The sequence below is a fragment of the Megalops cyprinoides genome, chromosome 1 (genome assembly GCF_013368585.1).
Source record: "Megalops cyprinoides isolate fMegCyp1 chromosome 1, fMegCyp1.pri, whole genome shotgun sequence".
Lineage (NCBI taxonomy): Eukaryota > Metazoa > Chordata > Actinopteri > Elopiformes > Megalopidae > Megalops > Megalops cyprinoides.
This window is the reverse complement of record NC_050583.1, coordinates 17,362,140-17,388,286: the sequence shown is the minus strand read 5'-3', so window position 1 is coordinate 17,388,286 and position 26,147 is coordinate 17,362,140. Positions and strand designations below refer to the sequence as shown.

Here is a 26,147-nt window from a genome sequence, read left to right as displayed (position 1 = left end):
TTTAAATAAATTACGATTCTAAATTACAATGTACCGTGTTTTGCGTCATTCATTGATTCCGTTACATACATTACAACTTTTGAGTGTTATCACAGATTCTAGCTAAACCCCAGAGCTTGACCAGACATCCTACACATTAACATAATACAAACAGACGGTAAAGCATTATTTTCGGTTTAATTCCTGTCATTGTTCATGCGGAGGTGGAAAATCCGCCGTTCCCAGTGACGGACTCTCTGCGCTCCGTCACAGTAGGTAGATGTGATAAAGGACTAAGTCTCCCACAGACATGTAAAATGTGTGGCCTTGTGTATGTGTTTGTCTGTGTGCATGTGTATATTACATATATGATACGTAAACACATAAATATATTTTGTAATAAAATGGTAATATTTGTATTATTCATACAATATCATTTGTTTTTTTAAATATTAAAATATAATTGATTTTTGATTCATAATAATAATATTATCCAGTCTTTTTGTTATTCTTTTGTTATATTTGTCATACTGTATTCCTGTCATGATTTTGAAGTTACTCATTTCTATGGTGTTTGTTTTATATTCCATTCCATCAATGATTAGTGGTGATAGTGGACCTCAATATAACAGGAGTTTTTATATATATATGTGTGTATATATATATATCTATATATATATACACACACACACACACACATATATATATATATATATATATACATATATATACAATAAACTAGAGCTTGCCTACACCATTATAGGCTTGCAAGCTGGCATTTACACTAGACGTGTTTTTGAAGTATTTGTATTTACATAAGTTGATGTTTGTGTATGACATTATGCTGTTATCTGCAAGATTTGAAGATTATGCAACTGACACTGAAACACATGTCTGTTCTCTGTACACAGTGTACCCCTGCATCATGTGACTGAGCCAGTTCTGATTCACATATAAAGGGGATATTCTGATATTAATGTGGTTGAACTATGTGAGTGACAGATAACCAACTTGTAACTGATGGTAATTCCAGTCCGACATTATGAGAAATGGCTTTCACTCACGTCTGCATACATTCACCACATCTAATATGGCCACCAGGCTGTATGAGAATGTGGATCTTACTTTACATTTCAAATAAATCCCTATTGTGAAGATGTTTTGAAAATTTTGGAAGTTGCATAAGTAACATAATTTGGTTTAAAACTACTTTTCCTTAAATATCTCTGTATGTGGTGTAGCCATCATGACTTGTGTGTCCCAGCCAATTGCCATTTCAGATTCCTGCATCAAAACAATGTGAACTAATAAATCTCTTGCAAAGGTTATGCAATTGACAGAACAGGGCATTATCTAATATATACCATGTGCACGAGTGGACACAAAGTAGAATGGAGTGTGCAGATATGTGTAAAAATCGTCTTGTTGCCATTCCTGTCACAGTGTCTTTCTTTGAGGAGCTGAGAATCTTTGGTCCATGAATAGTTTGAACATGTCTACAAATCCCTTGGCATCAATATCAGGAATGGCTTTAGGGTGCCAGCTCAAACGCCCTTATTGTTGAGGCCATATTTTCCCATATTTACACCATGTTTCTGCTAAAAACAGTGACGACTGTCTGTGTGCAACCCACAAAGAAAGGAAACCAACAACAAACGGCAAAGACGACACCGGCTTGGAAACCCCCAAAAGCAGTGTTTTTTCAGTGTTTTGAACTTGAAATTGTGTGTGGCGTTGCTGATGGTGGTGCTAAGGCTTCTTTTCTTGGTGTCATGCAACCTGCCAGCTATGTGGTATTTCGGAAGTGTTCGGAAAACAACGCACAATGTGACATTTTTGTAAAGCGTTGACGATATCAATACAGAATGATGGGACAGTATTTCGATTTATAAATACTATACCAAGTTCCTATTAAATAAATCGCTCTTTTAACGTGCCTGCCCGAACACGTGTCCCTTTGCGGTCGCCGTCGGGCTGTTGAAAGTGAGCAGTAGGAGGCGTGTGCGCGGAACATTCATGAGACTGCTGCAGAATGTCATAACAGCTAGCTAAGATTGGGAGAAGGAGTTGTAAAACATGAGCTTACGGAAAATGTCGTTGATACTGTTTAGTAGCAGAAGTCCCTGCTAAGTTTACGCTTAACGAACGGACGAGGCTAGGTCACCCAAAGAATCGGAATCGTTCCGTCCGGTTTGTCCTACAGACAGTGCCGACACTTCGAGTGGCTATAGAAGTGAACTGCGCAAGGCCGGATTAGCTAGCTAGCTAGCCAGCCAAACTGTTGTGCGACAGGAGTGCCTAGATGGTTTTCGATTAAGGAATTCATATATTTTAATCTGTAAATAAGAAGAGTGGGAAACAATGAGGAAGGACGTAAGGATATTACTTGTGGGAGAACGTAAGTTTATTTTTGTGCATGTGTCGCTGCAGTGTACTTCAGACAATGTTGGTTGTGTAATAGTAACGAAGTAGCCAGCGTTAGTGTTGCGTACAATTAGCAAGTGGCTGAAGTTCAGTGACTGAATGAATGAATGATGTCAGTTTTCAAGTGTGTCCGGCACGGCGCGTATTCTAATTATTCGATGTCAAGAAAGATGACATTTCACTCCTTGCTGCTGTACCAAGCAGGTTACCTTTTCTCTTCAGGATTGCCTTCCATCTTACTTTACCGGCTTCAACACAACTGGTTGTCAAATGTAGCTAGCCGGCTCACGTTAGCAACATCAGATCATACGTAACAGTCTGCTTCCAGTTATCACCGTGATTAGTATTTAGCTGTTGTTCTCCATCTTGCCAGCTTGCTTCCTTGCTAAGTTAGCTAACTTGCCAGTTGCATGTGTCTGACGTTTTATATGACTCGTTAGGTAAATTGGCTAGCCGGCTCTTGATTGCTAGTTGACTAGTTAGCTAAGCTACCTTGCCGCCTCCGATGGCATGATGAGCAGGCTAGCTAGCACCCTACTGGAATGTTCCTTCCAGTAAAACATTAGCTGCATTATAACGTTATTAATGTATTACTCAAGCCCGTTTTAAAATGGCACTAGGGTTCGACGCATATTTAGCTACATGACCCTGAGTTGAAGACAATTGCTTCATTAATTATATGAGGCCTGAGGTCCGTGTTAAGGGAGGCGTGGGCCTTGTGGAATGTTGCTGTACTCTAGATTGCATGGACTGAAATCTGAACATAGTGTATAACAACTCGCACATATTGTTGAAGTGTCAAGAACAAACTCACTGAATGAAAGACATTACAGTCCTGGTATCGGTGGCAACCATTTGTTATTTCAGTAGAAACAGTGATTTCCAATGGGGAGTTGGAATTGTTTCTCGTGGCCCTGTCAGTGTTACCAGAACCGGTCATGTTCTGTGACTGCCTCCATGTTTTGCGATGCTGACAGATAATAAGCTCTCAGATAATTGTTAGCATGAAGTTTCTCCCATAACTCAGTTCGCGATCCAACTAAAATATCCAGGTTTTCAGCCGATTCATATTATGCTTGTTGGTTGTAGCTGTTTTTCTCCCTCAGATTAAGCCTCATTGTATTATGTTAACTGCTTTGTAGGCTACCTTCACGGGCAGGCTGGGCTCTGTGTCATTCATGCAAAGAACTCTGGCTCTCCTTTCTTAACTGTCATTTTAGTTTCAAAAGTCAGGTGCTATTTTTATTGCTTGTGCTGTGGTGCGAATCCTCACTGGCCCAGATAGTTTCTGCTGCTCCGTGTTTAAGTTTGGCTGGGCATCCAGGGTCACTCAGCACCTGTGATGCCACACTCACCTTTACCCTCAGTTTAACCTCTAGCTACAGACTGCAGGATTAGCTTTAATTTGTGGGGCCTGGGGGCTTGTCTGTCTCATTAGTGTAAAATTTTGCATGGCCTTTGGCTGCTGACAGTCATTGGCCTGCAGTCTTTGTGAGGTGGTGCTTTGGGACTGACTGTTGTGGACCCTGGACTCCTGGTCCTGCTCTAAATCATACCATTGTGGTCTTCTGTAGCCTGATAGCTGAAGCCAGATTGGCCTGGCCTTGGTTAGGGCCTTGATGTAACAACAGAGAAAACTAGGCTGCTTCTGGAAATGGTGTTGGTTGACTTGTAGTGCACAGTGTTCCCTGTGGACCTATCTGAATACCAAGGACCCAGTGCAGTCTTGGGGATATTGGCGCTGTAGGAAATGCCATTCTATGTGTAAGATTCTGAACTGATCTGCTGACTCTCTGGCCGTCAAGGCTCCCATGACGCTTATTACAAAGAGTCAGTGATTCCGGAAACATTCCCCATGTGAGCCATTCAGTGTGGCAGTTTAATCCTTCCCCTGATTAATTGGACTATATCACTGTAAAGTGCTCTTGACACTGCTTTGAGATCTCTGAAGTTTGCTGCATAAATGCAGTTCATCACTATGATCATTAACACCATCTTCAAACCATCCTCAGCATTCTCATCCTTAAAATCATAGCTGCTTCAGGTAAATGTGGAGGCACCTGATGTAAGTGATGGATGCCTGTAAGTGGTGCACGTTTTCAAATGTTCTGTGTCCTAATCTGTCTTGCTGAGTGGTAAGCGGAAAGGCAGTAGGCGCCATTTCTAATTCTTTGGTATAGCTTGGCAATGGAGTATACATCTGTATAATGTTTTAGAGCAGTGCCAGTTCTGCCTCCCTCATGTGATCTTGGGCCTCAGCCATTGCCAGCCTTAGACTGTCATTAATGCAAAGTATATTGCTGTTGGATTGAGCCATGCTGTTGTTGCTTTTAACAGCCAAAGTGGGGAAGACGTCCTTGATCATGTCATTAGTCAGCGAAGAATTCCCAGATGAGGTATGTAACTCCTTCAGCACCTTCCTATTTTATCCTCATAGGCTGTAATTGATTGCAAACCCATAGTAGAACAGTAGTTTGTCTGACGCCCCCCTCCTCACAAATCCATGTGTTACACATCTGTAATTGTCGTGGGTCCTGGCAGTGGCCCTTTACTTGCTTTGTTTTGTATTGAACAGGTTCCTCTGCGTGCCGAGGAGATCACCATTCCTGCAGATGTCACACCAGAGAGAGTCCCAACACACATAGTAGACTATTCAGGTAACAAAGTGCATCACAGTTTCTCCTGCTGTTTTCAAAGTGTTGAAGTTTAAATGGACTAGCACTGTAAATCACATCTGTGTGTTTTTTTTATTTCCACAGAGGCAGAGCAGACAGATGAGCAATTGTATCAAGAAATATCAAAAGTAATATTTTTACTGTGACATTTTTTTCCAAATTTGAAATAAGGTATGGTTAGCTTTCTAGAGATAATAAAAGCTCTTCCTCCTCTTTACAGGCCAATGTTATATGTATAGTGTATTCAGTCAACAACAAAAAGTCCATTGAGAAGGTGAGTTCAATGCTTCCCTGCATCCAACTCTCTATAGATCAAGATATTATTTCTCCACAGTGCAGACCTTCAGGTGTATGAAGTTAAAAATAGTGTCTGCTGTTTATATTCTGTTTATAGTCTCATCTCTTCAGCCTTTTGTCACACTACAATTGTTTTATTGCAGGTGACAAGCCACTGGATTCCACTTATAAATGACAGAACAGACAAGGATAGCAGGTGCGTTGAACTGTTTTTGTGCAGTGGTTCCGTATGTGAGTTTCCTGTGTGGGGCAGCTATCTGCGGCTAATGGTTTGATATGTGGGCTGTAACATGAGCAGTCTGGGGGAGTTAGGGTTGCAGGAGGCTAGATGGTCTGCGTGAAGGTTAGCTGTGAGTTACGTGACTGAAATCATGGAGCATTTATGGGTTGCCCGGTGTGAGAACGGCTTATGTGGTCTAGAGACCTGGGCAGGAGCAGAATCTTTTAAGCAAGATGAATGTAACCGGAGAGCTTTTTTCCTGAACCTCTTATTTCACTGTCTGAAGAGCTTGCCAAGTTTCAAAGTGGAAATCAAATCTGTGTGACAGCACACGGTGGAGGAGAGGGGAGCAGTGTGATTAATTGTCTTAGCTTGAGAATGTGCTTCTGGAATAGACAATGTATTTGGATTACCTGCTTGTCACATATGCAAGCATGCAACTACATAATTCATTTGCACAGAGTCAACAAATCTTAAATATCGGTGCATTTGGTGACATGGAGCCTGACTGGAATCTTACCCAGGCATCTTAAAAATCTCCAGGCTTCAGTCAGTTGATGGTGAGGGAGGCAGCTGGCAGACGCCCAGGGCATGAGGCAGACGCCGTAGGGGTCAGGGGTGTTCTCAGTTCCTCTCTGTGTTGGCAATACAGGGTACCCTTGATCCTGGTGGGGAACAAGTCAGACCTGGTGGAACACAGCAGCATGGAAACCATCCTGCCCATCATGAACCAGTATACTGAGATCGAGACCTGCGTGGAGGTGAGGGATGGAGACCCACACGCTTCATGGGTTACGTGTTGCTGCGGTAACACTGCTTCCAGGGTTTTTCGCAGTACCCATTCACTCTTCGCCTGCGAGTGGTGTTGTCCTGCCACTCGCCTCTTGCCAGCATCACTTGACTACGTGCGTGCAGTGGTGGTCTCCTCTTCTTGTCATGGTGGAGATCAGTGTCATGCATCTGCTCAGTCAGCCGTAGCATCTGCAGTATTCATTTCAGTCTAAAAGGAGTGATGCTTCATGCCAGGACTTTTATAGTGGAGGTTGCATGAAGGGATTACCGCCATCTCATATTTATAAAAGAGGTATGTCCTTGTGGGTTGTTATAAGGGTTGTTTATTTATTTATTTATTTATTTATTTTGATAGAGGTGGAGCTCAAGTCCCAATCATCTGAGTTGAGCCAGATCAGCACTCTGGCCTTCAGTAATGAGAATTTAAAATTAGTGTTGATGCAACCCTTGTCTTGTTACTGGCCCTTAATATCCTTCTCAGAGTCACTGCCAAAAATTGAATCGCCTTGTTTTATCAAGCTGGTTTTTGCAAGCCGTAGTCTTCTGACTGAACTCTAACTGTGAAACTGCAAACCAGAACTCTACATTCCTTTCTACCTTGTGTCCCAGTATATCCAGCATCGAAGACTGGCTGTCTTGGGCTTGCAGACAGATCTGTTTGAGATTTCTGAGTCTAATCCATCAGACTGATCCTGTCTGTTAAGCCTTCTACACAGACTTTAGACTTGAGCCAGATCACATTAGGAAACTGTAGTGATGTTTTTAGACAGACTTGATGCACTTTACCCCATGTTATCATTGTGTTCACTAAATGGGGACTGTAAGTGGTCCCCACTTACCAAAAACAAACTGTTTACCCCCCCTGGGTATTTGAAGGCTGGCTGTATTGCTACGTTCATGTACAGTAATCACTGATGTTATTATTATACATTTTCTGATTAATTCACTGCTGCTTTTGTCTTTAAGTGTTCAGCAAAAAACCTGAAAAACATCTCCGAGCTGTTTTACTATGCCCAGAAGGCTGTTCTGCACCCCACAGGGCCTCTCTATTGTCCAGAACAGAAGGAGGTAAGATTAGCCATTACATTACATTACATTATTGGTCTTTGGCAGATCCTCTTATCCAGAGCAACTTACGTTGGTTAAAGTTTTTTACATGTTATCCTTTTATACAGCTGGATATTTACTGAGGCAATTGTGGGTTAAGTACCTTGCCCAAGAGGACAGCAGCATTGCCCCATTGGGCAATCAAAGCATCAAAATTTCAATCCTGCTCATTAACCACTATGCTACACAACCCCCAGCCACCCAGCAGATGCTGAGGATATGTCACTGGTACCAGACCTGCAGTGGTTATGCTGGATGTGTTCCTCATAGATGACAGCTTGGTAGTAATGTCCAGGCTTTGGTTACATTTGAGCAAAAAAAAAAAAAAAAAAAAAATGCAACTTGCAATTTTCAGTTGTGCATTAGACTGTTGGATCCCAAACCTGAGTGTATCATTTAATTACAGATGAAGCCTCCCTGCATTAAATCCCTAACCCGCATCTTTAAAGTGTCGGATTTGGACAACGATGGAATCCTCAATGATAATGAGCTCAACTTCTTCCAGGTAGGACCATGTTAATCATAACAGTAAATCTGTTCCTACGTTCACTGCACACCACTACTGGACTGAGTGCAAAGCCCTTATTCTGTAGTCTGCCTTGTGTCATCCCCTGTGTTACAGCCCATCTTCTATGGGTGCATCTCAACACACTTTAAATGTCCCTTTGCCATACCTGTAGTGTTTCACTAAGTGGTAAGGATAGGTCAGGTGGTAGACTGTACTGTTAAATGTGTAGCAGTCCTAATGGGCCACAAATCCTTACTTGTATTGCTGATGCACAGGTACTGGACCCTAGACACGTATTCTTTGTGTGGCCCAGTGAATATTTCAAGATGCTGCTGCAGCGTGGTTATTTGGTTGGATCTGTGCTGGGATGAGAACAGCGTTGTGTGGCCCCCTCGTCTCAGCGAGGGGGCGTGGTCCCGTGCTGGCTCGGTGATGTCAGAGGTCACGTGTTTTGCAGAGGACGTGTTTCAATACCCCGCTGGCTCCTCAGGCCTTGGAGGATGTCAAGAACGTGGTGAGGAAGAACATGACCGATGGAGTCCGTGACAATGGCCTCACACTTAAAGGTGAGAGACTGTCCTCCTCTGGATCCTTTTACTCATCAAATTACTGTTTACTGTTTTAGTTTCCCAAAGCCTGTGCAAAATGTCCTTTTGTCCACTCTTTCCTGCGCAAGCCTGTGATGCTTAGCACGGCCAATCTGTGGAGGGAGAGTTTCAGTATGGCTGAGCCAATATGGCGGACACCGCTGAAACCCTCCTGCTGGCTGGGTGTGGCTGAGCCAATATGGCTGACACCGCTGAAACCCTCCTGCTGGCTGGGTGTGGCTGAGCCAATATGGCGGATACTGCTGAAACCCTGCTACTGGCTAGGTGTGGCTGAGCCAATATGGCTGACACCGCTGAAACCCTGCTGCTGGCTAGGTGTGGATGAGCCAATATGGCGGACACCGCTGAAACCCTCCTGCTAGCTGTGTGTACATCACACCCCTATGATGCTCCTGCCTCCTCAGGCTTCCTGTTCCTGCACACACTCTTCATCCAGAGGGGCAGGCATGAGACCACCTGGACGGTGCTGAGGAGGTTCGGCTACGATGACGACCTGGAGCTCACACAGGACTACCTGTTCCCCCCGTGAGTCTCACACGCTCGCTCTTCCTCACACACAGTCTGCTGTAGTGCACACCTTTTAATCTGGGGTTTTTAATCTTTGAAAAGGGGAAATGTATTTGATTGCTCAATGATAAATGTAGCTGTTTCTGGACTGCAATTAAAGAGAGTGTTTTCATAAGTCATGCCAACATTTTTTTCATGTAAGGCTGATCAAAATACAAGAGTTACCATTTTGTTTGTCCTGTGAACTCTACATTCTTTCAATGAATAATTTGTACATGCATGTTTGTTTACTGACTATATGTAAGTTGACTATATGTATGTTGTATGACTATATTTATGATATGACTATTTTATGATATTTGCTGCCTCCTGTGTCCATTTTTCATTAGTTTAAGACATTTTCCAGATGGACAACTGTAAATAGTATCCAAGCACAAAAAAACTCATTTGCAAGCGCTGCTCTGTAGCACAGTAGGAACAGCTGACATGTTGGCATGGAGAGAGGGGCAGTTCGCCCGTGATGCTGCCAGAGTGAATCCAGAGTCAGGTATACGTGTGGAACACACTCACCTGAGTGTGTCTTATAGGAACAAGCAGTAACACATGCAGCCGTAACATGAACAAACTGACTTAAGAAATGGGAGGTGACATTCACCAGCAGTCACTTTCTTCCTTTGAGGAAGACTTGTTTAATCTGGTGATTTTAGTCCAGTTTAATCCTTCCTGTTCTCCATTTATCCACTGTTTGTCTTCTCCCAGGTTAAAAATACCCTCGGATTGCACCACCGAGCTCAACCACAACGCTTACCTCTTCCTCCAGAGTGTCTTTGATAAACACGACAAGGTGACTGTCAGTGCTCTAACAGTGTCGCGAAGCAGAATGTATTTCATTCATTCGGCTGTTCTTTCATTAGGCATTTCTGGCCTGCCTGTAGTTTCTGTTTGTCTGCATCACTGATATAACTTCTGCTGTCAGTATAGGGGGCAGACAGGTAATTGCAATAACATGACCACCAGGGGCACACTTAAATCCCGCTTTTAACTCTCTGCTTAGTATCCTTATCACTGTTAAAGCCCCATTAATACATCTATAAAGGGTACTGTGTGTAAGCATGTAAACGCAGCCTCTTTTCACTACCGGTCTCCAGCTTGTCTGTGCAGAAAATAGATTGACGATGAGCGTGTTGTGACCTGACCTAAAGAGGCACGCTCTCATGACAGGAGGTATAAACAAGGGTGCATAGTTTCATAGTGTTAGGCAACACAGCACAGAATGTCAATATTGTAAAATGTTCCATTAGCTGTACAGCAGCAATCTTCAATTGATTTTAGAAGGGAACTGCAGAAGAGGTCTAAGCAGTTCCCTGCTAGTGGGTAGAATGTTGAGGGGTTTTTTGTTATTATTAGCCTGTTAACGCATTAGGTCTTGTGTTGGTAGCGTGTTTGAATACATCATAAAAATACAAGACAGAAACATTTCATGTCTTTTCACGTGCAGCCAAGGCTGACCTCACCAGGTGTGTAAGACTTTCATGCCCTTTTGGATGTGATCTAATTCACAGCTCTGATGTAAAGTGGTAGTTCCCTCATTAGGTGACTCTGGTGTGAAAACAGCCCCGGTGTGACGGATTGTGTACGCGTGTCACTGAGAGTCACCATGCTCTTTCAGGACAGGGACTGTGCCCTGTCTCCAGACGAACTGAAGGACCTGTTCAAAGTCTTTCCCTACATGCCCTGGGGTCCTGATGTCAACAACACGGTGTGCACGAACGACCAGGGCTGGATCACCTACCAGGGCTACCTGTCACAATGGACGTAAGTCCTACCGTACACATTGTCTATACAAGAAGACACATCTGCTGGCTATGCCATAAGAACCTAAATCCCTTCCCCTGTGGTTCTATTCACTACAGCCTTATAAGACCATAGATTAGGGGGGAAATACCTTCAAATGATCATTTGGACAGCAGTGTAGCATAGTGGTAAGGAGCAGGACTCATAACCAAAAGGTTGCCGGTTTGATTCTGCACTGGGGCACAGCTGTTGTACCCTTAGGCAAGGTACTTAACCCAGAATTCCCTCAGTAGATAACCAGCTTAATAAATGGGTAACATGTAAAAAAGAAATGGCAACCTATGTAAGTTGCTCTGGGTAAGAGTGCCTGCTAAATGCCAATGATGTGATATAATGTAATGTAATTTTGTTCATGAATACATTATGCATTCTGACAGGGAACCAGTCACTGCCTAAGAGCAGACTCCTCTGAGAGGACACTTACACAGTGCATGGATGTTCCTGCTCATTGTTATTTAAGTGCATGAGCTGACTGAGCATGTTGTCTTTCACCGCCCTCAGATTAACAACGTACCTGGATGTACAGCGCTGCCTGGAGTACCTTGGTTACCTAGGATACTCCATCATCTGTGAGCAAGAGTCCCAAGCGGCAGCCATCACAGGTGGGATGACACTGCAGTTATTGCGTCAATGCCACTGCGAGGGACAGATGGAGTCATGCAGTGGCTGCCAGCCATAATGTCCTCATAAGTATCTCTGGATGTTGACTTTGTCTGTTTATTTCTTCCTTTGTGTGTCTCAGTTTGTCTCACTAGGTTTATGTGTGTGTTTGATTAGACACATGTGTGAAGCTGGTAGAGATTTTCAGATTAACTGTGTGGATAAAGGCTCCTCTCTGGTTCTGGAAGGAAGCAATTCAGCAGGATCTCCCTGCTTTCTTTAAACACATAATGTTCCCAGGGTTGAGAAGGCAAGCTGAAGTTCAAGTTGAACCACACTCTGAGAACCAATGAAATAGGAGGAAATATGACGGCGGTTGGTTTGAGTCAGATGCTCACAGCTTGAATAAAGCTCTTGAGATAGAGCAATCCTCCAGGAACAAGGCTGACTGCAGGAAGTCTCAGTGATACATTTGGTAAAAATGAACTCTCCACCCTTCTTGTATAGTGACACGTGATAAGAAGATCGACTTGCAGAAGAAACAGACACAGCGCAACGTGTTCCGTTGTAATGTCTTTGGCGCCAGGGGCAGTGGGAAGAGCAGCTTCCTCCAGGCCTTTCTGGGCCGAAACCTCACAGTGAGTACACCCACATCACCATCTGTATCCTTTTAGGTAGGCTTTCTTATGATGAAAGATTAGATATATTTATGTACGTCTGCTTGACTTTATGATAGGGATGTTCTTTATACAATTGGCCATACATATATTACAAACATGTATACATATGTTTTGTGTTAACCTCTTTTAGTATTTGGCAGATGGGAATAAAAAATCACCTCTAATAACGGTGTTTTTTTCCTTTATAGCGACAGAAGACTATAAGAGAAGACCACAAATCCTATTATGCCATCAGCACCACATATGTCTATGGACAGGAGAAGTACTTATTGGTGAGGCAGCATTTCCACATTCCTTTAAAATGGATGACACACAGATGGAGTGAGTCACTGGAATGTTCAGTGTTCGTTGCATGCATTTAACAATGGGCTCTTTCACAGTGTCAGATGACTCTAGTTTGTGTCTGGAATTTACGTCACCACGATTAAATGGATTTCACTGTTAAGGAAATGTGGATGTTCTATTTCCTTTTGGAGAATTCTTCGTAGTTTTTTTTTTTTCCCCCCTCAGTAGAGTGTTACAGCTTGCCCCCTGACTGCTGTGGTCACCAAGCTGCTCAAACAAATGTTTTGTCTCCCTCAGCTTCATGAAGTCTTCCCGGACACAGAGCTGCTCTCCGAGTCTGACCTCTGCTGCGATGTAGTCTGCCTGGTCTATGACAGCAGCAACCCTAGCTCCTTTGAGTACTGTGCCAAGATCTTCAAGGTACCTCTTCAGCTTCCCCCCTATCCTGATGGATGGAACAGGGCCGCTTGTCGCTAACTAAGGCAATCAAGCCATTAGAGCATTTCATAACGCTAATTAATGAGTTTTAGCGGGAATTACATGTTTTCGGTTCTTACTCAGTGTTTCTCATTTCAGAAACTGGCAAATGTGGGATGTGTAAGAAAAATGTCATGGATATAACAATGTCATGGTTTGTAGTGCGGAAAAATAGCCATTTATTCTGGGCAAAGGAATTGAAGGACTGCACCCTGCACCTGCTTTAGCTCTGTCTGCAGGACGTTAATGCTAATGCTGTATTCTTGCTCAAATGCTGGCAATTCCAAAGCCTGGATGAGAAAAGTGGGGTATTAATAAATGCCCCTAGTCTGGAGCTGGAGTGGGTGTTGCTTCAAACAATGTCCAAGACATGGTATGATGATATTGATTTACACCAGCTGTCATTGCTGGAGGTAACCATTCATGTAATGACTAATGTAATCACTAAACCTATTTTGGATTTGGTATGATCCCAATGCAGCAGACCTCTGTAAATAGCCATTGGCTGCATGTGAGTGTATAGGAGGATTGCATTTGTGTTGCTTCAGCACTCCTGTACGGCTGCAGGTTGCAGAAAGGAGCCAATGTGCAATCAGTGATTTCCAAAGAGGGCGGCAAATGTACAGCTGTAATGGAGAATAGTGAATTTCCAGCAGCCCAGAAAATAAGCTTTCAACATGATAGTACAATACTGTTCATACCTAACCATTCTTGTGAGAAAGCCACAAATGCGTATTTACAGGAGAGGTCATCATATAGCTTTGCTCGATGCCTTTGCTTGGGAGAGACCTGTCCGGGCAGAATGCCTGTGTGATGGTGCTCACCGGTGACCCGATGTCTCATCTGCAGCAGTACTTCATGGACAGCAAAACGCCGTGTATGATAATCGCCACCAAGAGCGACTTGCCAGAGGTCAAGCAGCTGTACAGCATGTCCCCGGTCGACTTCTGCAAGAAGCACAAGATTCCCCCGCCGCAGAGTTTCACCTGCAACACTGCTGACGCGCCCAGCAAAGACATCTACATCAAACTGACCACCGTGGCCATGTACCCGTAAGTACAGTTCTATGCCCTGTAGAGTTCTTGACCTTTAACCTCACCGGCAGTTCCGTCCCACGACCCCTGAATCTCCCGCATGTTCCTATTGGTCGTCCAGCATCCCCTGTCTGTCCCATACAGTATGTGTGGATGGTTTTTCTTTTTTTATTATCACACTCTCCTCTTGTCTGGACCATCAGTGGCACTTTTTCCGCACTTTGATGCAAGTGCAAAGGCTTCTCCTGCATTCAGCCTGCAGTTTGCTTCTGCCCCAGTCTTATGTGGGAGACCCCAATCTGGATTAGAGTCCTCAGTGTGGCGCTCTGAAGGTGGTCAAGCGGAGTAGTGTTAAAGGCTCTGGGCTCCCAGCTGGATGGTTGTGGACCCTATTCTCCAACTGCAGACACTGCTGTACGGCTCTTCTACAAGACACTTCACCGCTGCTGCTTAACAAATACACAAATAGTAGGGCTGTTCTGCAGCGGCCTTGCATGTCCAACATGAGAGCCTCCTGGCTATGGCATGTTTCTTCAGACACATCCGTCCCCATTTCTTAAAGTGGCAGTTTATAAACAGGTCTGTGAGGTTGTCGATCTATGCAGAAAATTAAGTTGCATGCTCTAAATCATAAAATCAGTTCACCTCTCCTAGATTCTTCAGTGCAGGTGAAAAGAAGGGGTGGATGTTTTTTAGGGGTCGTTTGCATCAGGGGCGGTTTTATTGGTGCACTGCCTGTCCCATTCATTTACAGTGCTGAAGGCACTGAAGGGGATTTATTTGTGTATTTGCTGCTTCATGCATCTTAGTAATCGGGAGATTAAAGGGGGAAGGAGGGGTTAGGGGGATATAGTGCAATTTAAGCAGTAGCTAAATGGATATTAGGTTCTGTGCTGCAAGCTGTTCAGCTCACCTAGAAACAGACAAGAAACATTTTGAATGCAAATGCAAAGTTAGTTCTGCCCAGGATGACAGCTGGCTGCAGTTACCAAAGACACATGGTCACATAGTAGCAGGTGGCATTAGACCTAGGCAGCTAATGACAATTTCCTGTTACTGTTTCAAGCAACAGTAGTGTATGGTATAACTGGGGAGGTGGAGGTGGGCTTGTCTTTTAAGAGCATGATTGTTAGACCGTTATTATATCATATCATACCATAGTATATCATATTTAAAGTTTTATGATTTATTGAACGTCAAATAGGAGACAAGGAACATTTATTAAAACAGCTACTTATATTAACAACAAAACATAGAGAAATCTCAGGCCACTTCAAAGTATGTATGTATTTTTGTCCATGTAAGGTAAACATGACATCACTTCAGAATGTGTATGTGATATTATGGTTACACTGGCCTAGAGGAAGAAGATGCAAAATATTCCCATTGGCACCTAGCTAGTTAATAGAAAACATCAAGGACTAACAAGCCACTGTTTTGTAGTTCAAACAGACTGTGTTACCATCAGTCTTTTATGAAAAGGATTATAAACAGTGGTGGAGCAACAATTTATCAAGGTTGCCAGAGCACTCACATTACAATGTGATAATGTGGAAATCATAATCAGAAATTCCTCTACCTTCCAAAGGCTAGCTGCTATGTATCTGCAGTGTGCTACAGGAAGAGGTGCAGTGTGTGAGATCTTCATTCCAATGTAGTTCCCTCTAATACATTAGAGGTCTCTTTAACTTCCTTTTCTGGGAAATGGTCATACTCCTTGCCCAGGAAGATACATAATTTTGCACAAAGTAAATTTACTGTTGTGATGTGGTAAATTTTTGCTTTGAACCCAAAATGACTTCTGAAAACCACCTTTTCAGTCCTGAACTAAAAAGTGACACTGATGTCCATTTTTGTTGCTTATGGCCAACTGTAGATTTTATGACCATTTATTCAGGTTGATACAGAAAAGTGAGACTTTTGGTGGAAAAACTCTTTTGGATATAGTATTTACCAGAGTACAGCTTTACAGCCTACACTATGGAAGTGATGTGAAAATGTGGAGAGATTTCACCCAGGGGATGTCTCATTTTGTTCACTTTATGTTGGTCAATATTATTTTAATGGAAACAGTGTGAGAAATGGAATTGCCTAGAGCTGTGTTTGGTGTGTAACTCAGCACTGCTGTTCCCCTCACTACACCCCTTATTCAACAGTCCAGTCATGAAGAAACACAGGTCTTGTTCTCCACATTCTTCCCTGTGGGTAATTTAAATGGGATCGCCTGCAACTGTACTTTCATTAACAGCGCTTGACTTTTCTTCCACCTCCCCCCCATCCCCTCCTCACCCCCTACTCCCGAGTCCCCCTGCCCTTGTCAGGTGCTGAGAAATGAGGGGGCAGGTGCCTCTAGGGGGTGCCGCTGTGCTGCAAGCATCCTGGTACTGTATGTGTGGCTCTGACCTGCTCTTCCTCTGTGTGTCTCCGCAGCCACGCCCGGTTACGCTGCATGTGCACCTGTAACAGGTGTACCTTTTGCATCTGTCAGAACCTCCTCAACTCAGAGTTGCTGCAGTCTGTAAAGGCCAAACTCTACACTGCCGTTCTCAGCAGGTCCTCGATCTCTTTCGCACCTAAGCTCCCCGTGGGGCCCCATGCAGAAAGCTTTTATTTTTGACGTTTGGTGTTTTTTAGACCTCTTTCAGTTCTGCTTATTCTTTGCCTTCGTTTGCTGGTTGCAATATCACTGGTCAGTTTTCCACTGCATATCCACTGTCAGCTTTGGAGAAATTCCAAAGTCCTCGCTTTGTCTGGAGCAGATTCTTTTGGAAGCCCAATTTAAGTTTTAGCTCTTCAACAGGAAGAAACAGGATTTGCATTGGATTTGCCCCTGAGGCTTGGTCTCAAATTTATGGCTATTCGTCTGAACTGTTTTCTTAAAAAATCAATGGGGTTCTTTGAGTTTTAACTTGTTCCCCGTAAATCCTGTCTGAACGGTGAAAAGAACCAATGAATTTAAACACTTTGAAGTGGCTGTTTCTTGTCTATTTTCTTTACTTGGTACTTTGAAAGAGCTGTCATGTTACAGTACATCACTGCTTATACTGCTTTGAACAGAGCACTTCACGAAGTCACAGTTTTTGCAAGATTTTCACTTACTCCTGTGACTGATTTTCACTCAGGATTGGGGCGCAGTGCTCATAGAACAGCCGCCTCCCCTCTCCCTGTGTTAATTGTGAAATCGTGCAATCTTGAGAAATCCCTTAGTGTCACATCCTCCCTCAGTGGGTGGATTAGAGCCCTCGCCCTGGCGGAGGCCTGTGCTGTAACACTGATCGAATGGGAGGGCCTGCGGTCCCTTTGTGTGATTCAACCTGTAAGTGCCCTCCTCCTAAGCTCTCCCCAAAGCCTGGAGGAGCCTTGCTCTCACACAGCTTTGGGTCAAACCTACGGCACTTTTGTTGCTCAGGAAGGTTAACCTGTATCCGTTCTGCATTTAACACGGCCTCAAGCTGTATGTAGACACTCAGGCATGCAGTACAGCGCGTACCTGGTGCAGGTGACCACCACATTAGACTGCACAGTGTTTTTTTTTCAAGTATACATATTTTGTCCTTGAAAAGAATCAGTTTTCCCAGAAGTGGTGGATATGCAGTTTGGAAATCTGCACTGGCAAGACCACTAGCCCAGTGTGGGAGAAACATAGTGTTGTGGCTTTTCCCCATCGCTCCTAGATGGTTACGTTTCTGAACCTGCTGTTTTCAGGACACTGGAAACCTCATGGAAAACCTCTCTAGCTCAAGCTGTTGGTGACTGTTGTCAGCTTGAAAAGTGCTGGAAAGTTGATATTTGACACAGCGCCCTGGAGACATAGGGAAGAGTGGTTTGGTAAACTTAAAACTTCAATCCAGCAGTGTTGTTAGTAACTACAACTAGGGAAGGATGTCTCATTGAGGCATGTATCGTTCTAACAGAAATAACCAACCTTTGATTTGAGTTCAGAATTATGCATGAGAAGTTTCTATGGTGTTTCCAAAGTCACATTGTGTGTTGGCCTGTAGTGTTACTCTCACAATAAGTTCAGACCCATCAGAGACGAACTCTAGACGTCCCTGTTCTCTGAAAGAAACTTTATGTCCTCACAACAGGAGCTAAATCTGACAGAGAGAGAGTGGGAAGGCCTTAAAGGTCACTCAGTTGAAATGGATGATTAAATCAGCAGAACGTATTATATGCCAGCCCTTGTCTGACTCCAAATGTTGTACTTAAAGTGAGAAACCTTATATACTTGGATAGAGGATGTCTGATTTGGATTAACTCCTATATTATAAATTCAAACAGGTATATTTGTACAATCCTGGTCTCCTTGTTGGTTTGAACAAGGTTTTGAAGGAGTGTCTTTACATGGTCATCTCACAATGTGAAATGTCATGAAATCAGCTGCTTTACAATTCATATCTTGTAGCGTCACTGTTTGATGTTGATTTTCATGCGTTTGGGGGGGCTTTTTTTCCCATGCTGCATCTGCTTGCCTCCTGCTGGCTGCCAGTGTCTAACGCATCTCACTAACATTGCATCTGTGTGGTTTGCATTGCCGCTCCGACAGTAACCCTGTGCCTCTGTGTTGTTCGGGGACCTTGTCTCCGTTCCCCTCGGGAACAGGTAGCCGCGGGCCGCCACGCTTCGCTGACGGGCTCTGAGATGGGGACACTCAGGTGTCACTGTGTGCCTCAGCTCACTGTCCACGGAACCTGGAAAGTGGATGATTTATGTACTTACCCTTGGGTGCAGCATCTCTTTAAAAAGAGTCTAACAAATGGGGGATCCCATCCTATTGTCAGTGGGAGGTAATGCACAGGGTGCATGATATAGCCGTCGCGATATATCGAATAGCTATTTTTAGCGCAATAACAGCTGTCCCCAGCATGTGGCGTTAGGTTTCTTGCCGTATTTTTTTCCCTTTAGTCATACCTGATGCACGAGCTATAGAATAGCTATTTGATATATATCGCGATGGCTGTATCGTGCAGCCCTACTTGGTAATTACAATACTCCCCAGCTGCCCTCTCTGCATGTTTCATAATGGTTACCGTGGTGTGGCTCTGATAAATGAGAATAGGAAGAATATCACAGGTAGCTTAATCTAACTAATACCGTGGCAAGAGTGAGCTCTTGGAAACGTGCCTGTAGTTTTCATTCTGTTCAGGATTCAGGGAGGCCTTTCACTTTCGAAGTCCGTTTGACATCCACTTCGTTTGACATTTCATTTTCTTCAGAATTTTTATGGTGACAAGACCAGAAGATGTTCCACATTTGTCATCATCTAAACAGCCCTGTGACACGCTTTATGAGTGGTATGTTTGCAGTTACTGCGCGCTCTCCCCTAAGCCTCATGGGAAAGAACTGAGGGCCCAATGCTGTGTTTAGGACTGAGATGCAGAGTGAAGCTGACAGCTCTGTAGAGTAGGAGTCTGTGAGCCGTGAACTCGGGGAACGAGGAGCATGGCATTCCGTGTTTTAACCCGGTTAAGCGTTTATATTGCTTGACACTATAACTCTAGTAGTTGACTTCCTTTAACATTGCAGAAGGAGAATCGTGGTAGCATGCCCCTAAACTAACAGAGAAGGTTACAAGGCCAGCAGACACACCACACTGACTGGCAGTGAGCTGCTAAATCCATGCCTTGCTTCCCAGAAGATCTGAGATTGTGCTCTCCGGTGTAATTACCGGAGTCAAGATTGACAGCCTGCCATGTTTGTCTTGCAATACAGGTTTGTTTTTAAAGATCAGTATGTGCTTTTCCTAGGAATGGTCGTCATTCTCAAATAAAGATGTCTTCAAAGTGTTTACTTTTGTAGGAAATAAATGTGAACACTCAAAAGATGAAAGCTTTAGTCTGTGTGTTTGGTATTGTATATTAAAATGAATCTGCCTGGAGATTTAACATTATCATTTTCTAAACACCCATTAAGTGTAAGGTTCAGCTCTTCTAATATTATTATATTATGTCATTGGGGATGCCAGCAGAAATCCACCTGTCAAAAAGTGCATACAAATGGCCTGATACAGACTTGCAATCTTAAGGGGGAGAATCCATAGGTTTGCAGTCCCTTTTCTGAGGCAGTGAGTGTTGTCTCAGCCACCACCAGGGGGCAGTGCAGCGACAGTGATATGTGTTGTGTGTCTGAAACCAGGACTGCAGTATTGTTGAACTGTGCTTGTGTGTACAAGGTTAAGTCCCAATTTTGAATGAGTTGGGCTCCTCATTGTTGGCTGACAAGGAAGCTAACCCCTTCTACCAGGTTCATGCAGCTAGCCATGTAGATGAGTCAGTCTGCGTGGAGTTTTCTGTATATGCACCCAGGGAAAGACCAGACAGACTGTTTGGGAGGGCGGGGAAATGCAGGCTGTAACAGGACGAGGCACAGAAGGGACATGTGAAAATAACTCTCACATCATTTCTCACTTCATTTTTTTTCTCAGAATCTCTTTGTGTGTTTTTTTTAGTTCATTGCTTCTATTTCATTTCTGAACTGTCTTCGTTATTCCTTAATTTCACCTCTATATAGATGACTGGTTTGTGTTTGTGAGTGCTCCATTGATTCAAATTCTCCTGTTTCTTCCTTTGACCTATACAGGTCTGAATCTGGTATATGCTAGGGATTCGGGGGCTTGGTTTTGACTTGTCAGTTGAAGATTACTTTTTTATCATCTCTCAACTATTAAAATGTCCTGGTCTGACACAGAGGTATAGTACCTGTAGGCAGAAGAAGGAGCATTTTGGTGGCTGGCAGTAGAATAAAGGTGCTTTGTGGTACACCTTGCACAAATTAACATGCAGGGGCGGTTCCCTGTATCCAGAGTAAATCTATATATGTAGCAGGTCTTGTGTATTCCTGTCACCCTGGTGATGATGGTAGCCCTGGACTGAACCTGCTGTTCTGGGGAATGTGCAGAGCAGGTCTGTGGGCCACCGCTTCGTGCTTCATTTGTAGGCAGCTCTGTATTCAGATCAGCGGCTTCTCTCACAACACGCCCCAGTTCCATTCTGTACGTTGGATTTTCCATTTCGATCCGCTCCATTCCACGCGCCGCTTGAACGTGACCCTGTGTACTTTGTGTGGATTCATCAGTGTAAGCTTGCCGCTCTGTCTCCCCGGCACCCCTCCCCCTTTGGTTTTCTTTTGTCAGGATTTTATTTGTTTGTTATTTTGTGAGGGAGCTTATGGGGGTGGGGGTGGGGGGCGGCAAGGTGGGAGAGTTTTTTTTTTTTGGGGGGGGGGGGGGGGGGGGGGGTGTAGCATTATGGATATTAGCCTCATGCCTTGTTATATTTTGACCGTCATTTTATGTTGCAGAAAAATGCTGGTTTTGTGGGTGGCTGGGGGGTGAGGATTAAACAAGACTGTCAGTTTGATCAGTTTAGAGATTTTTCCATCTGAATGTCTCTCTGCTAGTTGTGACCCAGGTACTTTCTTTCTCTCTCTCTCTCTCTGACAGACATGTGACCCAGGCTGACCTGAAGAGCTCCACGTTTTGGCTCAGGGCGAGCGTTGGGGCCACTGTGTTCGCCGTGCTGGGGTTTGCCATGTACAGGGCCCTCCTCAGACAGCGATGATCAGCTGGAAGGACCACACGACCCTCTCCTGTACCCCCCCCCCCCCCCCCCCCCTTTCCAAAAAAAAAAAAAAAAACCCCAAATTATTACTCTGATTGGGACATCAATCTCCCTCTGGGGAGGAAACAAAAAAAAGAAAAGGAAAAATCAATCATGGATTAGATTTTATATGTAATCATACATCTGAAACAGAACAAAATGAAACCGGAGTGTGCAGCTGTGGTTTTCCTGGTTCTTGCATCAGTCTGCTCATATATCAGCTGTCTTCTGCTGAAGGGACTCAGACCTTTGCATCACTGATGGGTGCAGCCAGTACTTTTCCAAGTCAGATTTTGTGTGGGTTGCAGCTAGTTTTAAATTGTGCGTATTTTTACAGCTCAGGATTAGCTGGTTGGAGTAGAGCTATAGAAAGCAGCAAAGGACAGAAGGCACACGTTGACTGGCTTTAAAGACTAAAGGGACTGATACCATGTAAATAGTGTATATATGGGGAGCGTACTTACAAATGCCCATTGCAGAGAACAAAAGATTATAACAAAGATTACAGGTCATACATAAAGTATAAAGGTATTATTAACACAGAAAAGCCATGTTTTACATTCGTCTTGTTTGCGCACGTATGAAATACTGTATGTTAATTTATTGCCCATTTTTTCTTTTTAATTATTCAGTTACCCAGAAGTGCATGAAACAGACACAGCTCAAGGGTTTTTTTTGTTTTGTATCTGTTATTATTACTATTATTACTTCTATTATTGATAATAACCAGTTAAAAAGACTGCTTTATGTGGTCTGTAGCCTGGCAGCACACTGTTCAGCATAGGCATGGTTCATTTTGCCTTCCTCTGTGACCAATACAACCTTGAGGGACCCCCCCCCCAGCCACATCAGAGTAAAAGGCAAGAGCAGCACCTGTTCTCCTCCCAAATTCCCTTCTTGCTCCTCAGCCTTGCTGCCAGGCTACTCTATGTGTGTGCTGTCATCAAATCGCACAGTTATTACATTCATAGGGCTGTATCTGAGTGCATCGTATTTTTTTTTTTTAAATGTATTTTCCCACATTTTAGAGGTAGATTTTTTTTTTTCCTATTCATTTATTATTATTATTATTATTACTACCATGTTTGACATGAACAACATGGCTCTCAATATCACAAAAGGCCTCTTATTTAACTCCAGCTCAAGACACCTGGACTATTTTTGCCATCTCTTAGTTTTGCAGCAATTTCAATAAATAACTGTGTGCTGTAACAATGTCTGCGGGTCTTACTTGATAGTAGTTAATCCTTTGAATGAGGTGTTTTTTAAATGCCAATATTGCACCTTGCTACTTAATACAGAAGAATGAAAAGTTCTTGATTTTCTGGGGGGGAAAAGTGAAAACATGTTTTCTCATTGACACTGCACCGGTGTTTCTTAAAGGATTGCCGCTTTTAGTTTTATCGTTGTCCGACAATCCTAACCAAGGATATTCACCAGAGCCTTGTATTCTGAATATGTGGTTATTTACGTAGTCTGAAATTGGTAGACTCTATGCTCAGAATTATTTACAGACACCTGCCCTAACTACACTGTGCCAGTTTAAATATTTGTTGTCATGATATCATTTATAAAATTTGTGTACAGTACAGTATATAGTGCTTTATTCTACTGCGTAGAATAAAGATTGTGCCCTGGAACTGAAGCCCTTTCGAGATGAGCAATAGCAGATGTTGGGAGTGATTCCACCTTTTGTCATTTTTCTGCATCTGTAAGCTAAACCCACTTATAAGCTCACCGGTTTATTTTTATAAGGCAATTGAGTAATGACTGCACATAGAGACCAAAGTTCTGTGTGGCAGGAAATGCAGAAGTTAGAAGGTGAGTTGTGGAGCTGTAGCGGTAGGTATCATGCACTGCCCCTGAAAAGGGGAAGAAGAGATGGGAACACGAAGGAACGGCAATGCTCACCGCCACCGTAGGAAAAGCCTCTGACCATGTCGACAGAACAACAAGAACTGACGTTCGAGAGCTTTCTGAAGAAAAGAAAAGATAAAGTGGTGAGGTTTCATACCACTCTGAATATTTGGTTTGAAGATCGTCAATGCAAAAAAAAAAAAATGGAATAGGCCAGGAACACTTTAGTTTGTACAGCATATATTACAACCTGAGCTTCTAAGTAACTAATAGACTAGATAAATTCAGCTGTGGGCATACACTGCAGGTAACTGTCTTAACAGTGGGTCAGTAAATGTCAGGGACAATCTTGTATTGACGACAGTTTATTAAAGGATGCTAATTGCACTAGCTTTAACTTAGTATAAAAGTAGTCTGTGATCAAGATTTGCGTTGCGTACAAAGGTCACCCCATGGTGTTTGTTTTTGCAACATAGCAAAGGTTGAAGTAAAAGGCAAGCTATGTAAGGTGTTTATTGAAAGTAACCGATTTTTTGATGCTCTTCCTCTACCCACCAACAGTAAGACATCAGGGGTAGAAATCGGGGGTCTCAGGTTTTACAGTACTTACTGGGTACTTAAATGAACCCGGTACAATTACGTGATTGTGGGTGCAACTTTTAATTAACAGTCATTAAGTCATCTTTTCAGTGATGTGGGAAAATCACATCTCTGAACTTAAGAAAAGAACAGCCACCGCGGTGTGTAATTGAGTCGAGAGCCATTGCATCTCCTCCATTATCACCTTGTTCTCCTGGTGAAATATTGCAGGAGGACGGAGCCTTGAAATTGCCGTTCTCATGCTGAGACAAGAGCCTCTTGTGTTGAATTTGTAATTTGTCCATTTCTGCAGCTGCGCGTAGCCCTGGCACCCTCTCTCCTTTGTGTAACCTTCTCCCTGTGTGCCCCCAAAAGCTTTGAGCTGACTTGTTTTTCAAAAGCAATGAAGAATTAGAATGGATCTGTTTTTTTCTTTCAGAAGCTGAAGTGGGTAACATATTGGTTCAGGCTACAAAACACAACCCTGTTCTTCTACACTAAAAAACATGGAAGTGCAGTAAGTACTGGGTGTCATAATAACTTAACAGATGGAAAACAGCAAGTGGATTTTGCGTAGCAGATGTTTGTGTATGTGTGTGTGTGTGTGTGTGCGTGCGTGTGTGTGTGTGAGAGAGAGAGAGAGAGAGAGAGAGAGAGAGTTTAATGTGGATGTAAGCCGTTTGGGTAGAAATGCTGCAGTATAGGCTTACTGCTGTCAGAGAGTAGAGTATTGAGGATGGTTGCCTGAACGTAGTCTGCATCCAAACGTTCCAAGGTTTACCACTTTGCATTCGTTCAGAAGAGGGAATTCTGTGTAAATGCTTTATTGCACATGCTAGGGTCAACACTTATCTCTGAGTTGAACTGAATGTGCATGTAGTTGAATGTGCAGGTGTGTTCTGCCCATTGAGTTAATTCATGACCTTTACCTTTGCAGTTGCATCTGAGGGGGCAGTATTACATATACATGGTGAGTGAAATGCACAAACTTATTTGTATCAGATTTAATTTATCAATTAAGAAGACTATTAGAGGGACCAGTTTAATTATTGCCATGACTTTCTCACGACATTTCACTAATGCTTTGATTTCTCAATTCAAATCCAAAGCAGCAAAGAAGAGTAATTTATTTTAAACGTTTTGATCTTCTGTTCAATCATTTTTAATGATGGCTGAAATATCATCACCTGCTTTTACCAAACACTTGTGGTAAAGGTATGGCAGAGCTGCTCTTTTTGATGGCCTTGAGGGCCTGGTTTCTGCCAGTAATGCTCAACAATATTTACTGTGATTGGTATTTCAAAATTCTTAAAGCAAGGGAATATATAATGTTGCAATGTGTATATTCAGCTGACTTGTTCAGATATGATCTGGATCTTTAAGTATTTATAAGGGCCGTGGAGTCACACCAACTTTATTGGCCGTGTAAAAATGACAATCTCCAGCCTGCTGTTGTTTTGCCTGTGTCTTTGCTCTTCAGACCTGCCCAGATGCCTATTAATGCTGACAGTTTTTGAGCAGGTGCAGTCTGTGCGCGAGGTTTCGAAGAAAGGCGGCAAGCAGTTTGCGTTTGAAATCACCATGAAGAACGGGAAGAAGAAACTGCTGGTGAGGTCATCACAGAGGGATGTATTCAGAGCAGCTGCCTGCTTTGAGGGTGCGGTGTGTCTCTGGAGTTGGACGTTTGGACGCTGGTGGCTGTGTTATATGAAAATGAGCAGGATTCTGTACAGCATAGATGATTATGCACAAATAAACAGTGGGAGGCTGTGCTTACGTTAAATCTGTGTTTGCTCTCTACAGTATGTGCAGTGTAAACAGCTCTATAATGGATGCTACACTGAGCCATTGCGACCTGTTATTGTGGTTGTCTGTGTGGGATGTACAGAAGTGTTCAGTCTTATTTTCCATCTGTTTTTGCCGTGTACGTTTCATGATCCTGCTGCCGTGTACACGAAACACCAGAGATTTATGCCATGTTGTCACATGATCGTTTCATTAGGAGATATTTACATTTACATTTATTCATTTGGCAGACGCTTTTATCCAAAGCGACTCACATAGGT

The 26,147-nt window shown here is 43.2% G+C and overlaps 1 protein-coding gene and 1 long non-coding RNA gene across 4 annotated transcripts; both read left to right on the top strand.

The window, feature by feature from the left end:
• Positions 1 to 1,981: 1,981 nt before the first annotated feature.
• rhot1b (ras homolog family member T1) lies at positions 1,982 to 21,645 on the top strand. Of its 3 annotated transcripts, XM_036532446.1 has the most exons (22): positions 1,982 to 2,377; positions 4,741 to 4,799; positions 4,979 to 5,060; positions 5,163 to 5,206; positions 5,299 to 5,352; positions 5,519 to 5,571; positions 6,248 to 6,356; positions 7,354 to 7,455; positions 7,901 to 7,999; positions 8,460 to 8,568; positions 9,015 to 9,135; positions 9,877 to 9,961; positions 10,787 to 10,932; positions 11,473 to 11,573; positions 12,079 to 12,209; positions 12,440 to 12,523; positions 12,834 to 12,956; positions 13,863 to 14,065; positions 16,478 to 16,600; positions 16,883 to 16,887; positions 20,226 to 20,338; positions 21,457 to 21,645. In XM_036532446.1, exons 1-22 carry the CDS (start codon positions 2,341 to 2,343, stop codon positions 21,604 to 21,606), a joined length of 2,133 nt encoding a protein of 710 aa, XP_036388339.1. In that variant the 5' UTR covers positions 1,982 to 2,340; the 3' UTR covers positions 21,607 to 21,645. The 3 variants fall into 3 exon arrangements, with proteins under 3 accessions (XP_036388339.1, XP_036388321.1, XP_036388329.1); XM_036532428.1 differs by lacking the exons at positions 16,883 to 16,887; positions 20,226 to 20,338 and having other exon boundaries at positions 21,489 to 21,645; XM_036532436.1 differs by lacking the exons at positions 16,478 to 16,600; positions 16,883 to 16,887; positions 20,226 to 20,338 and having other exon boundaries at positions 21,489 to 21,645.
• A 1,921-nt stretch (positions 21,646 to 23,566) lies between these two features.
• LOC118774381 lies at positions 23,567 to 25,062 on the top strand. Its single transcript, XR_005004822.1, has 3 exons — positions 23,567 to 23,645; positions 24,521 to 24,598; positions 25,019 to 25,062. It is a non-coding gene; the product is annotated as an uncharacterized LOC118774381 (long non-coding RNA).
• The last annotated feature ends 1,085 nt before the right edge of the window (positions 25,063 to 26,147 follow it).

Bases quoted from the DNA above. Each gene is read 5' to 3' on its own strand.
- rhot1b (XM_036532446.1), top strand. From the start codon at position 2,341: ATGAGGAAGGACGTAAGGATATTACTTGTGGGAGAAC. The intron at 6,357-7,353 runs GTGAGGGATGGA...TTTGTCTTTAAG, and splicing joins AGATCGAGACCTGCGTGGAG to TGTTCAGCAAAAAACCTGAA. The intron at 8,569-9,014 runs GTGAGAGACTGT...CTGCCTCCTCAG, and splicing joins CAATGGCCTCACACTTAAAG to GCTTCCTGTTCCTGCACACA.